The 17,247-nt window shown below is 27.4% G+C and overlaps 1 protein-coding gene across 1 annotated transcript in view; it reads left to right on the forward strand.

The window, feature by feature from the left end:
* LOC100161843 (lachesin-like) overlaps nucleotides 1-17,247 on the forward strand; it is a 121,890-nt gene that overhangs the window by 15,013 nt on the left and 89,630 nt on the right. The window contains exon 2 of the mRNA XM_029487534.1: nucleotides 10,522-10,622. Coding sequence (XP_029343394.1) covers nucleotides 10,583-10,622 — 40 coding nt within the window. The 5' untranslated portion in view covers nucleotides 10,522-10,582. The remainder of the gene's footprint in view (nucleotides 1-10,521; nucleotides 10,623-17,247) is intronic.

The raw sequence follows: 17,247 nt of genomic DNA on the forward strand, positions 1-17,247 counted from the left end.
TTATACTTTTTGAATAATGAGTGTTTTATGATAAAAGAATCACCCAGTATATATTTGAATGAAATGGTTATGTGAAATAATTTTTTGTGACAGGATTTCAGATTTTATTTTTGTATACGATATTTCTTCGTGTGGAGAGGTGTTGATCTTTGAGCTATTGCTATTTGTTTGATTTTATTTTAAAATGTGTAAGGTAAAAGTTTGAAATTTCAAAACTTGAAATCCGTAAAAATCTGGACTACATATAATATTATATGGTATGCCGACAAATCGAGCACTCGGTAACCATTTTGATAAGAATTAATTCCAGGTATTTGAAATCGAAAAAATCCCTTGACTTGTTATGTAAACTACCTTGGGTATGTCTGGGTTAGGTTAGGGTAGAGTTCAATGTTTACGGTCCAAATTTTTACGGATTTCATATTTTGAATCTAGACTTTTACTGTCCAGATTATTATGGTCTAGATTTTTACAGATATAAAATTTTGGTATTCCAGATTTTTACAGTCCAGATTTCTACTGTCCGTGTTTTTAAGTCCATTTTTACGTTCCCTGTTTTAATGTTCTCTCTCTAACTAAAATGTTCTTTTACGACGTATATTTATCACGCGTGTTTCCTGTACCTACTTATGTTGTAGTATATTGTACAATATTATGACAGACGACAGTGTATTGTTCATTCTTGGATTCTCTGTAAACACACACTGATGTGTAATCGTATTTACAATACACGTATTTACGAGTGTGAATATTTCAAATTATAGGTATGTATTATATTATATTTATAGAAAATATGCTATTTTACAAATTCAACTTTTAAATTATCTGTTTCTAGAAAAAAATGATCATCTTTTATTTTTTTATTTACATACAATTTCAATGAATTATTTGTTATCTTAACTAGATAATTTTTTGGTTTTATAAATTGTACAACACTTATAACCTACCTGTAGCCATCTTACATCTGTTTAGAGTTCACCCATCGCAATTTTGAAGATTTACAGTTGCAGAACGTTAAGAATACATTAATATTTATTACGTATATATAATGATATCTAAATATAGGTTATATTATATAAAATATAATTTGATGACGACTATGTTATGATAATGATTCGAAGAAGATTCTCTTCCTCTCCGACCACGAGACACGGTATATTGTTAGTACATTTGAAACCGGCCTATTTGTACGTGGGCACAAGCGTGGGAATCCACAAGAAATCGATGCGCGATTAATTAAAATTTATTTGAATTCGTAAATAATAGATTTTAAAACAGAAAAATGTCATAAACCCTGCAGACTGAAATCAAGTTTAATAAATGTACACTATGGTATATTCATTATAGTGGTTTATTGTTGTGTATAAATGGCATTATAGTATTCATAGAGGTTATTATTGCAACAAATTTACATTTCTCTCTGGACTCCTTTAAATAATCGTATTGGACGGATATCATCTCATTCAATACAACTTCATAAAGACCTATGACAACTATTTTAAAGGAAAAACTTCATGACAATAGTGTTTGCCATCCTTTTTGCAAAGGAAAAAGTTGCTTAACTTTGTTAAATGAAAAAACGATAACAACTTAATAATACAGTTGGATCGAGGAGGGCAAGGAATATCACATAGCTTCAGTAGAATACTTTAAGCTCGCGAAAAATCCTGTCAAAGAAAAACTCTGCTCACATTTTTTAAACTTTTTGTGTGAACTATAAATGTATATATTTATTAATATATTTCTTTATTATTACTTATCATTAGTTTTGGCGGTGCTGTGTGCAATATTTATTACGTCCCGAGGTCTGAAAAAAATTTAATCAGGGCGCGCCCAGAGTTTAATTTGGTTATAAAGATATAAGTTTTTGATTCCGAGTTTTGCTTTCCCCGCCATACTCACCTATTCTGTTTTACCCCTTAGTTTTTTTTTTATTTTTTTGGCATCCGAACTGAATTTTTTCGCAGCCATTGGATTCGTCTACGGGTTATTACGTGGCCACAGACACTGAGCGGTAATAAATAATATTTCATGGCCAAAACAAAACGGAAAGGCCCCACAACACAATACCCTCTTCTACAATGATAATAATTTCGTCTCAGCCAAATAATTCATATTTATTTTAAAATAATAATGGTACGAGCAACTTAAAAGTTTTTACGTCTGCTTTTATCAAAGTAATATTAAAATTTTAAATGCCTATAATATTACTCTCTTAAGAAAACATAGCAGGTATCTAAGGTCATACCGTAGTGTCATTTGATTATTGATTTGAACTATTATTATAATTTATTATTATTTTAACTATTATGATTACTATTATTACATATATTATTATTTATATCTCGTTGTAAATAGGTATTTCAGATGATTAAATATTTTTAGTGTCAAGTTTTCGTAATAAATATATTTTACCTAATGTAAGTACTTACTTTATTGATCGGAAATGACAATTCGTTATTTTGTATATTTTATACAACGTACGTAGGAGGAAAAAAATAGGTAGTGTAAAAATCTTAAATTTTGCGTATTATTTATGACCACTTATGTGAGCACCAACCTTTTATATACCTACAGTAATAGTTCTTTTTTCATTAATTTGACAGTCAAAATAATAATTGAAATATACTAGTTTATTTTTAATTATTCACTTATGCAATGAAATAATAATATAGTTATATAGGTACATAGAATAATGCATTTTTTTTCAAAAGACTAATCCTAATCTTGTATAATGACCCAACCCCTTGTTGTATTATACGTATACGGGTAATGTGTTATGTGTATTGACTATTTTATTATGATTTTGGATTCTGAGCGTCTAGTAGGGAATAAAGCATTGTATATGTGCACTTAATGATGTGTGTTTTTTTTGCTTGTTATCAACATTTGTGATCGTAAAAATGCTCCGATTTCCAACATCAGCACCTTTTCTGATAGAAAAGTGAATCTAGTTGATGCCTACTTTTAAAATTTCAAAATTCAAAATTTAGTCAGTAGTTTTAAAAATCGACTGATAAAACCAAAAAAAGTGAATAAAAAGGTATGTATTACGCAAAACCAATTTTTGAAAAAATCTATTTTTTTTTTTTTTTTTGGTGTAGCTCAATAACTAATAACTGTTAACATTTTAAATTCAATTTTCCGTACATGGTAACATTTTCAAACTATTTTGACTATTTTGTAAATTACTTTATAATTAAAAATCCATAAAGTGTTTTCCTTTCATAGCTTACATTAGAAATTTTAATAGAAGATTCCATACAAATTGTTACACTTGGAAAAAAAATTACCGGAAAGATACGCTATATATAGCCGTAAGATATTTTCAATTTATATAAATTTTTTTTTTAATTATTAAATTTGATTATTTATATAAGTATGCTACAACAATGATGACACAACATCTTTGCTCAGAATCGTTTTTCGTATGCAATGGTTTATCGTTGAATTCAAATATAACACATCAATTATATTGACATAGGCCTACTCGGTAACTACTTTACAGCAGAGCAGTACCTACCCACTTGTCCACTTTTTATTAATTTTTATTTTGATTGATCTTAAATTCTAACAATCTAACATGAAATCATATTGCTCATAATCAAATATCTTAAAATATTAGTGATAAATATTCATCTATTAGATTTATTATTACTATTATTAGCATGATACGAATTTTTTTATTTTATTGTGAACAATAGATAGTGACCGAGTGTTTTGCTCGTTTAAGATAGTGGCATAATGGAATTATAAGTTTCGGCTGTGTTTAAAATCAATGATAAAATATTGAATTTGTTATTTTTTCACTGACCTCGTATTTTAATCATTTTTGTTTTATAATGTTGTTAAATGTGATGGGTTTTTAATAAAAACAGTTTCTTCAGATTTTTTATAAAGTTAACATGTTATTAATCATTATCAACAATCGATAATAATATATGTTTATCTGTACATTTTTAATAAAGAAATACATTTCTTCAAAATATTTATACTTACGTATTATTAAGAAAAAATAATGGTATTCATGAAATAAAAAAATTAAACATAAATTATATATTATTTAATATAAGATTCATCACAAGGAATATCTGGTAATCTCAAAAATACATATTAATGATTTAAATATTATTCATAGACATTTCAATAGCACAAATTGGCTAAATTGGATATATTTCATTCGAAAAATAATTATTTTAGTTATTTTGTCGTAAGTTTAATAAACCATAGGTATTACTATTTTCAGGGAAAAACATTTAGGTAGATAATAAATATTAAAATTTAATAAATTTGATTTAAATAACAGATTCTGGAATTTAAATTACTATCCTGCATTATGCATAAATAAATAACAAATAATCGACGTGTATGCGATCTTTCGCAAAATCAAGTAGATAGGTACCTACTAGGTACATCCTGCTACTACATTTACTGACTATGGAATGGATGTTCCTTTGATGCTAAACATAGTTACAGTTTTTCATTCAAAAGTCTCGTATACTCGACATGTTTCCTTTTTTTTACCGTAACCGTATCTTTTTAACATTTGGTTAAAAAATCAGTACATTAGCGCTAAACAAAATTATAACAATCGAGTTTTTGCTAAACATACATTTCGCGATTATTTTTTCAATGTGAAAAATTAATGATTCATTAAAAATTATTATCATCAGTTATTAGATAATTTTGTTTACGAATATTAGTAAAATAACATTTTTAAGAGAAATGTTCAATTAGTTTTAAGGTTTGATTCGCAACTCCTTATTACTGAAAACAATTTAGTAGATTTATTTTTATAACGTATGCAAATTAATGGTGAGCGTATTTCGAATTAAATATAAATAAACAATTTTAAATAGCACATTTTAAATAATTTATTTTTTGGTAAATATAATAACGTAAGTATTTAATAATACAATATTATTGTTGTATAATTATATTACCTATTATTCATTATCGTACGGTGACGGCCATAATATGACTTCTCACTCACTATTATTGTGATAACCGTAAGTAATGTTATGTTGAACGTTTGCAAATTCTCTGATGATGTTTTTTTATGTCCTTTACCTTACCGACTATTATATATCCCTACATTATATAGGTATACATTTTTTATTGTGATTTGTACTCTGCGCATTTGACATTTTCCCCGGGTATCTTTTATTTCGCATTAGAATATTTGCTATAAGGGCATCTACCCTCTAACATTGAATTGAAATCGATTTAATACGTTTTTCAATTTTTAGACGAGTTCAGCAACGTGTTTTTATTCCCTTCTCTCTTCTTTTCCACTAAGAATTTCCTTACGTACATGCATCTTTGAAGACTAGCGTGTATGTAAAGTCGATTTTTTTTCTTTCTTGAAATGTCACAATTACGGTATTCTGATCACGAATTTGAAATCGACGTAGCCACCAATACGTGTTTTCGATTTTCCTAAAAAAAAAAACGTATTTTCTTTCGTTACTTGCATATAAAATATCAATAAAAAAAATTAGGTCTGTAAAATGGTATCCAAATAAAATAAAATTAGTCTAATCAATTTGAAACTGAAATATTTCAAACTCATTTAGGTTTAAATAGAATCCCTAAATAATAGCGTTATAATATCATTATATTATTGTAATTTAATAAAGTTGTGTTTCTTTGTATTTTTATATTTATATAATACATCGCTATAACTGTAGTCATTATAGCTGATTGGTTTGTAAAAGGAAAAAAGTTAAATTTTATTTAAATATCAATACTGAAGTATATTTAATATTTATTTAAAAAAAACATAAATAAAAGAAAAACACGTCATTATTATTGATAATAGACACAGGTAAAAAATTATTATTTAAGACTAAATAATATGTTATAAAATATTATATGAACATATTTATTATTATTTATTATATTCATATTTAATATGTTATATATTCCATACAGGTAGAGTTTTAATGATGTTACCATTTCTTATTTTTCCAACTTATAATATCTTAAACAGTATCTATATGGTATCCAACGGTAATATACATTTTATTTGTACATCATTTGTAAATTAATAATTTCACGGTTTTTAAGAGAAAGGGCTAAAGTCCATTTTGGACATTTTCAGTTTATACATTCATTCTGTGTGAAATTTAAAGCCGCGTGAATGGTACCATCGTAGATGCTATGTGAGATTTGGTTTACGAGATAAAATAGAATGCGTATGGTAATAAGTCGTTATACAGAATTTTTTTTTATGAGAAAAGGTCTAAGTCACTAATTATAACTTATTTTAATGACAAAGGGCATAAGTCTTATAAAATTACATTCACTAGGTCTTAAGTCATTATAATTTGAAGAAAATAAATAAAAACTAAAATATATTTAATAGTAAAATAACAAAACACTTATTAAACATGATTATGAATACAAAATTTAAAAACATTAAAAATTTACAAAGTTATAATGTTTTTTGTGTCTTCTGAAAAGTGTCAATTTTTGACTTAAGCCCTTTCTCTTAAACACCGTCCAATTTTTAGTTAAATATTTTCATGACAATTTAGTGTTGTCTTTAATCATTTTGTTCATTTTATTTTTTTCTAGTTTACAGTGATTATTGGTAATCGATTTTTATTTATATAGATATTAACACCTCAAGAGCAAAGAGAACACTTTAAGTTTTAATTTGCATACATTATGTTATAAATTATTATAAACTTAGTACCTATAAAGTGTTTTAACAATTTACCAAAAATTAAATAATGTTAAAGAATTAATGTTGATTGCTATAATTTAAAATATGTTACATTAGGCTGTTTAGGAATACTTACATTTATTTTACAATTTGTATAATATACAATAATACTATAGTATAATATCATATATTTTGAATAACAAATATTGTATGAGGTCTATCGGTTTAACAAGTTCAGTTATAAAAGTGATTGGTATATAAATATACACATGTATTTATATTATCAATTAGTGGCACAAATTTAATTAGAATCAACTTACAATATTTTTGCGGATACTGATGCTTATTAGTGTGGTTATTTTGCTCTTATTTAATGATCTGTTATATAAATATATTATTCGTCGATATAAATAATGCAGATTAAAAGAGTAGGAAATCGGATATTGTCGATTAATACAAGAACAGTATGAAAAACGGACTTGTTGAAAAATAACTGAATAATTAAAATCGTATTAACTGTGTCGTTAAGATAATAATATAATAATATGTACCGATCTCAGTAAACTTAAAGTTCCGAAATTTCACTAATTAGCCTTAATATTAATGCAAAATGCAGCTTTAAACTTTTCCAAATTTGATTTTAGTTCTTATGTTTTGACAATGTGTATACTTACGGAGTATAATCTTACGGTTTATTTTTCATATTATTATACATAGCCACATAGGTATACTTAGACGTAGTTTCAATCAGTTAACACAAATTAATTTTTATCTATAATTTTTAATTTTAATTTCAAAATCATACACAAATAATTTATAATACCTAGTAGGTATAGGTATTTATTACAGGAATAATAATATAATTTTCTAGTCATAAAGTCAATAATTTAAAATTAAAATTAATTAAAATGATTTTGAGAATGATGTCTGATTTGGTTAACCATTGACCTTTAAAATTAGCAACTGCGTAACTATGATGGCTAGGGGAAAGGATTAGCCACTCAATATACGTTTATAGACCCAAGTACTACGTGCATTAAACAAATAGTGTTATATTTTAATTTTGACCCCTATTTCTTGGAAATAATATTTATAATACTGACAAAATTTACATATTATTTATTTCTTAAGATCTTAATGGATGGAATATTTTGATCTAACTAATAATAAAAAAAAAAAATTATTATTACATTATATACCAGCTGAACTTGTACTTGCAAACATATAGTTAACTTGTTTCTTATGTTCATTGTTTAAAGATGTTTTAAAATATGACAATCAACTAGTTTGGAAAGAACCAAAATTAATTAATGTTTATTGAGTAATGGTTATAGTGCTATACAATTTAGCATCGATATCGGCAGAAATAATAATGTACCATCTATAAAATAAAAATTACAAATAGAATGTCATAACTCATAATTAGGAAGGTTCTAAACAAAAAAAAATAAAATCCTTAAAATATGAAATAAAATTACCAATATATTATATGATATGCAGTTAAAATGGTTTTTATTTGAAAAATACGTTCAGGTTATCCATACTTTACAAAACATTATAGTTATCAATAATTTTAAATAAGCGTAATTATTATAGATTAAGTATTAGTTAAAATTACATAAATATAATTCTTTTATTAGAAAATATATTGTCCAAACTTATAATATGTATATTGATTGATTCAATTAATATTTGATATTTTAGGCAATTTGTAAACCAGCAAAATTAAACCATGTGATTAAAAAAAACCTAGTAAATTGTCTATATATCGCTACACGACTTTCGACGCCGTAGAATTAGGATATGATATAATACGACCGTTTCGATTAATAATTTAAAATAAACACAGAATCACGTGCTGATTTTTATTTGTTTGTGCAGTTTATATCCATGGATATAATTTTAATACCAATCCTACAAAAAATGTCAATAGCAAGGTCAATTATTAATCAAAAAAGAAACTCATAAAATTGTATTTAAAGATAATTCACACTAGAAAATAATAAACGTTATTCAAACATGATTTTTACCGGTAAAATAAATAAATTCTAAAATATGATACAATTGAGAAAATGTGAAAAATGCGCACTAATATCTAAAAAAATTTCAATCATGAAATTTCCTCAAACTATGACGAAATATGTATCTAAAGTTTCAACTTTGTATTTAATTTTACCATTTGACAAAAATAATTTAAATCTTTCTTAGAATTGTCTACTATAACTACAAAAAATCATCCAAATGCAAGAAGTTCTGATCTTAAGTCATAATTTTTGTAAATATTTTGATACTAGTTATATTATATGTGTACAGAGTGATTCACGGAGTAGGTATGCTCAACACCGGTTGATTTTAAATATTTATTTATTCAAATTCTGATTTTTAGAATAATTATTAAGGATCATATTTTCAAATATTTTTTATATTTTTTATTGGTAGTTTATGTGTGGAGATAATTTTTTATTAACTTCTTTTTATTAAATGAGAATAAATTTTTTTTACTGTAAGTCGTCAAGTGGATGATTTTTTTAAAATGTTAATATATTTTAACAAAATTCAATAAATCAACAGTATTTCATTCGATTATTAGTTTCTGAATGATTTTAATGTATACATTTAAGATAATAGGTCTTAAAAGTTATAAAGTATATGTAATTGTAAATCTAATATTTATAATATTCAAAAAATGTGTGTAAAGTAATTATTACAATTTAATGGATTAATATAAATTAGTAACTACTTTATTTCCTAATCATCATGCCTCTATATCATCTAAGCCTATTATCAGAGAACTATAATCATCTTTAGTTGCCAATAAGTACGTAAAGTTATATAAATAATCAGAAATGTACTCGTTTGAAATTAAATTTATATAATTTCAGTATTTTTAAAAAGAAGTCATTCACTTAACAATTTACACAAAAAATAGTGTTTTTTTTAAAAAAAAAAAGAACTATGTAATTTGTATCGCCACAAGAGAGATAAATATGATAATTTGAAAATTTGGTCCTCGCGTAAACTTAAAATTGCCAAAAATCAGGATTTGAAGAAGTTCATTACGAAAGAAAAAAATTGGGAGTGAGTATGCTACCAAGCCCTTTAAAACATTTTTTATCTCAAACGTAAGTATACAATTATGCACTTAGTATGAAAGCTGTACTACCGTAATATTTAATAATACATTGTAAATTCAGTATTAAGTATAAATAAAGAATAATAAATTATCTCACGTGAAGTTAAACAATTGATATGATATAGAAGAGAAGCCATGATATAATAATTATATAAATATAATAATGAATATTGCATTTCTAAATCTATTTCATGTATTAATATAATAATAGTATGCACCAATAAATAGTATTCTGAATGATTAATTATATAAAGCCATGATCTAAGCAATAAAATAAAAAACATATTGTACAAATATGTCTTAATATATACGTAATAGAATAAAATGAGATAGCACTACGTTTTTAATTAAGTTTTTTTTATCCATTTCACATTCTTTTTGAAAACATTTTTTCACAAAGAATTACTAGCATCTCATTGAGAAATCTTGTGGGAGGCTCACGTTATTGCAGTGATGGTGAAATAATGATTATTTAACTGAAAACCTATTTAATAACATTATAATATACCTAAGACAGTAAGACTATACAATTATTTTTATAAATGAAAAAAAACATAGTAGTAATATTAAAGATCAATTGTAATAATTGTGTAACTTATAAATTCAAATTCGTATTTGTTTAATTACTTAAACGAATAGGGAACGATACTATATAAATATTGGTTTTACCAGTTTCTATTGTTAACTTTCTTTCATAGATATTATGTTCTTATTACAGGATGATCTACACGATTCATACGATCTAACAACTGGACTTGGAGGTCATATTCAAAAGAAAAATGTTTTGGATCTCAGTTATTTTATTGTTTGCCTTGAACGGTAAGTCGTTATATTTATTTATAAATCAATTTACAGTATTTATCCGCACTCACAATAACAGTTGAACCGAAATTTGTAATGTTTTAAATCATACATATTATTATGGTGTTAAAAATTATTTTATCTTGAGAATTTATCGAGCAAATCAAGTTTATACCTATTATAAGATAATATTTAGTGCAATAATTCCATGGTATTCATGGTGTCATAAAAATTCAAAGGTGTTAAAAAACGTAATAATGAGGTTTACCTCATCCAGACATAACTATTTTAATCAATAGTCAGTAATTTAACGTTAATACGTTAGTCTGAAAAATTAAAAAAATATACATTTTTTAGTATTGAGGTTTTATTTTCAAGTAGATATTTTGAATTAATTATCCACTGATATAATACCGTTTTATATCAAATAACGATGTAAAAATAGAAATAATTGGAGATATTGACAACAATACATAAATCCCACTGTTATTTTCGACTTCATAAACAAGAATATTAATTAACAATAATTATAATACGCAATATTAATGCATTTTTAGTTCTTCATTATACCTACTAGAGTACTAGACTTGCAGAATTTACAATAATTAGTCTTCATAAATTTTGTTTTGAACTATCAATGGTTTTTATAATAATTTTGTAAAATCATCTTCAAAAAATTGTGTATTATTATACTACATATTAATATAGATAAGTGCTATTTATTATTTAAAATAAAAAACAAAATTTTTTAATTTTTAAATTTTGTTTCATAATTAATCATAATTATTTATTTATACCCCAGATATAAATTAAAATAAGTAAGCACTCTATTATTCTAAAAGTTATTCGATTTAATTAATTTCATATTATGTTAACAAAAATTATTAGTTTTAACTTCAAGTATGATGTTTTATGTAGCTACATACATAATGTGCATTATTTAATACAAAATACTACACTACATAAGTAAACTGACAAACGTTTGGTTTTGTTTATTTTGCTTGAGTCAAAACTTGGATGTTTGACTTTTGTCTTCTTTATAAAAGTTGTAAAAATTTCCAAACAATATCATTAATTTAAATTAATGTTAAAATTGTTTTTGGGCATAGGTTGTCATTGTAATAAATTATTCAAAACGAAAACCATTAAAATAAGTTATGGCCTTATACAAGACTCTAAGGTTTAATCTACAGTTTTTAAATATAATAATCTTAGTTCAAGTTCATCAAAAGAATTAAATATTCAACGAAGTGCATCTATTTAAAAAAAAATGTAATATATTATAGCACACAACTCGTATTATTAAATCATTAAACAAATATTTATTAGTCAACCATTTCTCATACTAATGATGACAAAACAATTCTTAAATATATAAAAATAACAAAATTAAAACATAGATAATATTATTAGGTTTGATTTTTAATGTAAACAATTATTTGAAATATTGTTTTTCTGTATATACGTTTTTAATTCGGGTCATTATACTTGATTTTTCAGCGCTATATTTATTCCCTTTAGATTGTGGTCTAAATCTTGTGGTTACATGGTTACGTGTTACAATTATAGTATATTTTTATATATTTAAGCAACAACTTTTATGGAGTAGTTTTGATTTGTTAGACTCCAATATCAAACAGAAATAATGTGATGAAATAACATTTTTTAATGGCGTATGGTTGACTTATATAATTTGTCGAGGGGGTAGTAAAATTCAGCGAAGCTTATGTGCGTTATGAAGGTAATAAAATGTTCGACAATCGTTAAACCGCCGTAAAGTCGTTAAAGTTGTTTGAAGAGTGTTTTAGAGATAGTAAATCCTCTTTTAAAAATCATTTGATGAATTGTGACTGACTTAAGTTTGAATAGTAACGTAACTTGTGGGTGGAAAAAGGTCCAATAACAGCAATAAAAAATGACTAATTTTCTGAGAAATTCTTTTGAAAATATATTTTTTGAGTATTCGATAAACTTAGATGAAGTATAATGATATCTCTTGTAAACAAATGTTTTAAAGTTTCTGTATATGACTTATGAACACCAATCTATAAACAATGGCCTTTGAAGTTTGAAGTTAAGGTCAAATTTCATTATTCCGCCTGTTTCTGCTTCTTAATTTGGTTGATTAGTAAGCGTTATGATTTAAATAGTATAGAAGTTATGCACAATCATATTATTATAAGAATATAAAATCAAATATATAATTTATTATTTATTTTGTTAAAAAAGATTTGAACATTAAATCACGATTACAAGTTTTGGATTTAAAAGTTTTTTTTAACATAATTAAGTATGCTTATGGAAGTAATAAAGTGAAAGATTACATGGTCATGCGCTAATAAAATAATAGATTAAATATGAAGTTACTAAAAATGTGCTCTCTATAAACGAACACAATGATAAGCCAATTTCTTAAATTCCTCTTTCAAGACTGAAACCCTCACCGTAGTGCACACTTATTCAATCAATAAAATCGACTGTAAAAGTAGTTATAATATTATACAATTGCATCGAAGTTAATTATTATTTATACGTAAAAAATGTATCAATAGAATAGATGTCAGTATTACACAAATATAATTTAATATTATATACCTATATAATTGAGTATACTCAACAAATACAATAATAGCTATTAGGTGTATAATTCATGTTTATTTGCCCCTGCAACGTGTCATTTTTGAGGAGTTGTGCTTAGGCAATTCTTTCATTCCTTGCGATTACTGCTTGTCTTTGATTGTGTAGTACATTAGTGTGTCTATACCCCCCACCTGCATCAAACATATTACGCACTTGAACACGAATATGAATACGTTATTTTTGTCAAAAATAATCAAAGCCAAATATTGACGTGAAATATCTAAACGGCTATACGTGACTGACAAAAATGTAAGTACTTCTAATGGTTTAATTAAAAAAGTGTAAAAATGTTTAAATTCAGAAACAAGATTTTTTTGCATCGGTCACACTTTTTCAATTTTAGCAAACTCTTGACGAGAATAAACATTTAAAATTTGAAAAATTTTTTTATTAAATACATATACTAAAAACTATTAAAAACTATTAAAAACATCGAATATAATATGCTCCGACCGATGCAAAGTAAACTTATTTACCAAATTAAAAAGCTTTGCAACCAAACCACTAGAAAGTAGGTACCTAAATATTATTGTCAGTCGTTTTAATACCAAATTGGTAGGGATTGCAGGGGCCTTAATATTTTCTTAAACATATACATGCAAAATATTATATATTTGTTTATTTCTATTAGATTTTATTCGATTTTTGTTGCTCAGGAGTTTTAATTAGATAAGTTTAGGGTACGGGAGTCGTGAATGAAAGGTGTACGAGTGCGGGAGTTAGAAATTCTGACGAGTCCTCTTGTTGGAAAAATGTAATATTTTTGTGTGTAATGTTTATAAAGTTGTATATAGTTGACCATAATCGAGCGTTCATTTAATTTCCTTGAATTCGATTGTAATTGATCGATGATGTCCTTTTTTATGTATTTTTTTGTAATTTGTTGTAGTTTCCATTAAGATGTCAGTTAAATATGAGTTAGTCTCCTTTAAATGTAACTGGTTTATTGGATGTATCGACCTATAATTTTACAGAACGTCAGTTCAATAATAGATGAATTAAATCGAAAAACATCGATACGCAGAAGTTTTTCTATCTAAGCGTGACCTGCAGGTCATTAAGTAAGTATCATAAAAGTCAATCGTGTGGTTGTGTTATCCGATTCGTGATAAAAAAAAAAAAGAAAATAACCAAATATATTCAATCGAGATGGTATTTGAGCTTATTGTGATGTCACACTTTCCCGTCCTTGGTTGCAGGGAGGGAGGCGTATCGATCCAAAAAATACCTCAATGCGTTGTTGTTGTTGTTACGTAGGTATTTATAATACAATACGAAATATCTTTATATTATTATTTTATATAAAACGTTTGTACAATATAATATGATAACTCGATTCGCTAGCAATCGTGCATTCCCACGCCGACGGAATGCGCACAAACGAAAGTTTTGATGAGATGACGCCTCTCGCGTGGAAAACCATAGTGCAATAATTTCTACCAAAAAAAAAAGTCATTCACAATCGCGTTATCAGTAGTCTTCACACCACTACACGCCATTCGATAATCAGCTGCTCCACAAATTCCACCTCCACAATGTCCGTAGATATTATGGGGTGGTGGTCAATCAATCAATTATTATTTTCTTGTGCCACCACGTATTATTGTAAGTTAAAATCGGGTGCTCACACCGATGTTGAAAGACTGTGCAGCAACGGCGACGACGAGTATCATAAACAAGTTGTTTGGCCGCGTCGTCATCGACGAATTTCTCGCACTGTCCGCCCCCTCACAATTTCCTATCGTCGTGTTTCTGTACCTATAACATAATTTTTTCATGGCCCACATGTATGATTAAATATTTAACGTGTATACTGTATCTATTCATACGTGTATGTACATAGTATACGTCACATGGGCTAGGTTTCTCCGTCTCGTCGGCTACGTTCGTCTGTATTATAGTTCGCATGCGGTGCACGACGTGCACATCGAGATTAAAGCGATTTTGCTGAAAATTTCGTCGGAAAGTTTCAAAAAGCCGATTTCTCTTCCCCCTCCCCACCATGCACACATGCACCCAGGACGTCTCTATAATTTAACCCTGAACGAATGCACCACCAACGCGCGCGTGGGCATATGTGTGTGCGCGTGTGAACGATTTTGCTGTTGAGCGAGCGCGGGTTGTGTACTTGTGTAATCATTAAAATCGTTTCCAGTAATATTTTTGGAACGGCATGGCCGCGACGGGAGGTGGCAATTAAAACCCGTCGCTCGACGTCTTTTCGGTAAAAAGAAGAGAGATATTACTGACAGATGTGGTCGTATAGTAGGTATAGCACACGATACGGCGAGGAGTAGCGGTAGTGGTGGCGAAATATTACCCACCACCGTCGAACCCGAATGAGGAGAAAACGTCGACGACGGAGTTCGACGCGTAAAGATCTCGGGTAAAGAAGCGGGAGACGGGGAGAGACGGACGGACGAACGGAGAATTATGGGGACCGCTGTGGCAATTAAATTATTCGGATTGAGAGATGACGTCAGGGGGAGGCGGTGGAGGCCACTTAACGTGGCAACGGTCTCGAGTTTTATTATTAATTTCCAACCACCGCCGGCGGCGCCGCAACAGATGTTGGGCCGCCGTGCAGCGGATGAGAGTAAGAGATACGCCGCCGCCGCTCGTTTTGTTTTTTTTTTCGTTTTACGGCAAAGGGATGAATAGAAGGGGTTGACGAAGGCGTCGACGACGATGACGAGGAAGACGCGATATTCACGAGGCCTAGGAAAAAAACCCGTTAAAATCCTTCCAAACGACCGTTTGATTCCGTTTTAATTATTGAACCGTACCGCCTCAGAAAATACGCGAATATTTATTATGTACCGGGCCCAAATTATCGTTTCGGTGGTGAAGATATGTGTTATGCTGAGATATACCTATGGTATACATATATATATATGTTTAAGTGTCATTGTTCGTGAAACGGCGCTAAAGGACGTCGATTTAACCGTCTAAATCGTTTTGCGCGTTGTCGGTGTAAAGTGCGAGATATTATTATAAGTAAATGTAAGCCATTCAACGTTGCAAATGTAGGTATATACTATAATATAATAAAATATATAATATTTTTATGTACCAGACAAATCAAATAAAACCCGAATTATGACAAATTTTGAGGAATCAGGAGAAAACATGCATTTGTATTAATAATAAATTCATTATTGTATGAACACCGTGTACGACTTAAATGGAATGAGTTAAAATCACTAGTTTATAGGAAACGAAAAATGTCTCATATCTGTGAGAATGTGTTTTATAAGTAATAGGTAGCTACTTCATTTTTCATAGACAATTTAAAATATTATAATAAAATTAAATTAAAAAATGGGTAAATAGATCTACTGTAAATTAGCTCGGTTCGGGTGTACCGCCTAATTTATAGGCCTCTGAATATATATTGTGTTCAGTTTTAATTCAATGATTTATTTATTACGTACGAAAAACGGAACTGAGCGCTAAGAATGTATATCAGCCTATACAACAAATTATATAAAATGAAATATTTATGATGTTATTATAAATTATAATACCTAGTTATATTTAATTTTTATTTTAGTTATACGGTACATTGAATTAATTTTTGCCGGATGACACAGCATTTAATATATTAGATTCTGAGTGGAACGATGAATGTATTGATTTTACAATGATGTGTGTTTTTTTTTTAAATTTTTTAAATTTATTTTTTTTGTGTCTGTGTACACGATAAGTAGTCGAAATAATGCTACGATTTTCAACTTCAGTATCTTGTTCGATCAGAAAGTGAATATCGTTGATGCATTGGGGAGGTCAAAATTTAAATTTCCCAGTAGTTTTCAAAAGCGCCGGGAAAAACAAAAGAAAAATTAAGGAAAAACGGGAATTTTTATGTAAAATCTGTTTTCGAGAAAATCGATTTTGGTTTTTGGTGTAACTTTAAAACAAATGACCGTAGATACATGAAATTTTCAATGGTTGTTTATATTTACACATTTTCTATACACGATAACATTTTCAAAATATTTTG

The sequence above is a fragment of the Acyrthosiphon pisum genome, chromosome A1 (assembly GCF_005508785.2).
Source record: "Acyrthosiphon pisum isolate AL4f chromosome A1, pea_aphid_22Mar2018_4r6ur, whole genome shotgun sequence".
In the NCBI taxonomy this organism is placed as follows: Eukaryota; Metazoa; Arthropoda; class Insecta; order Hemiptera; family Aphididae; genus Acyrthosiphon; species Acyrthosiphon pisum.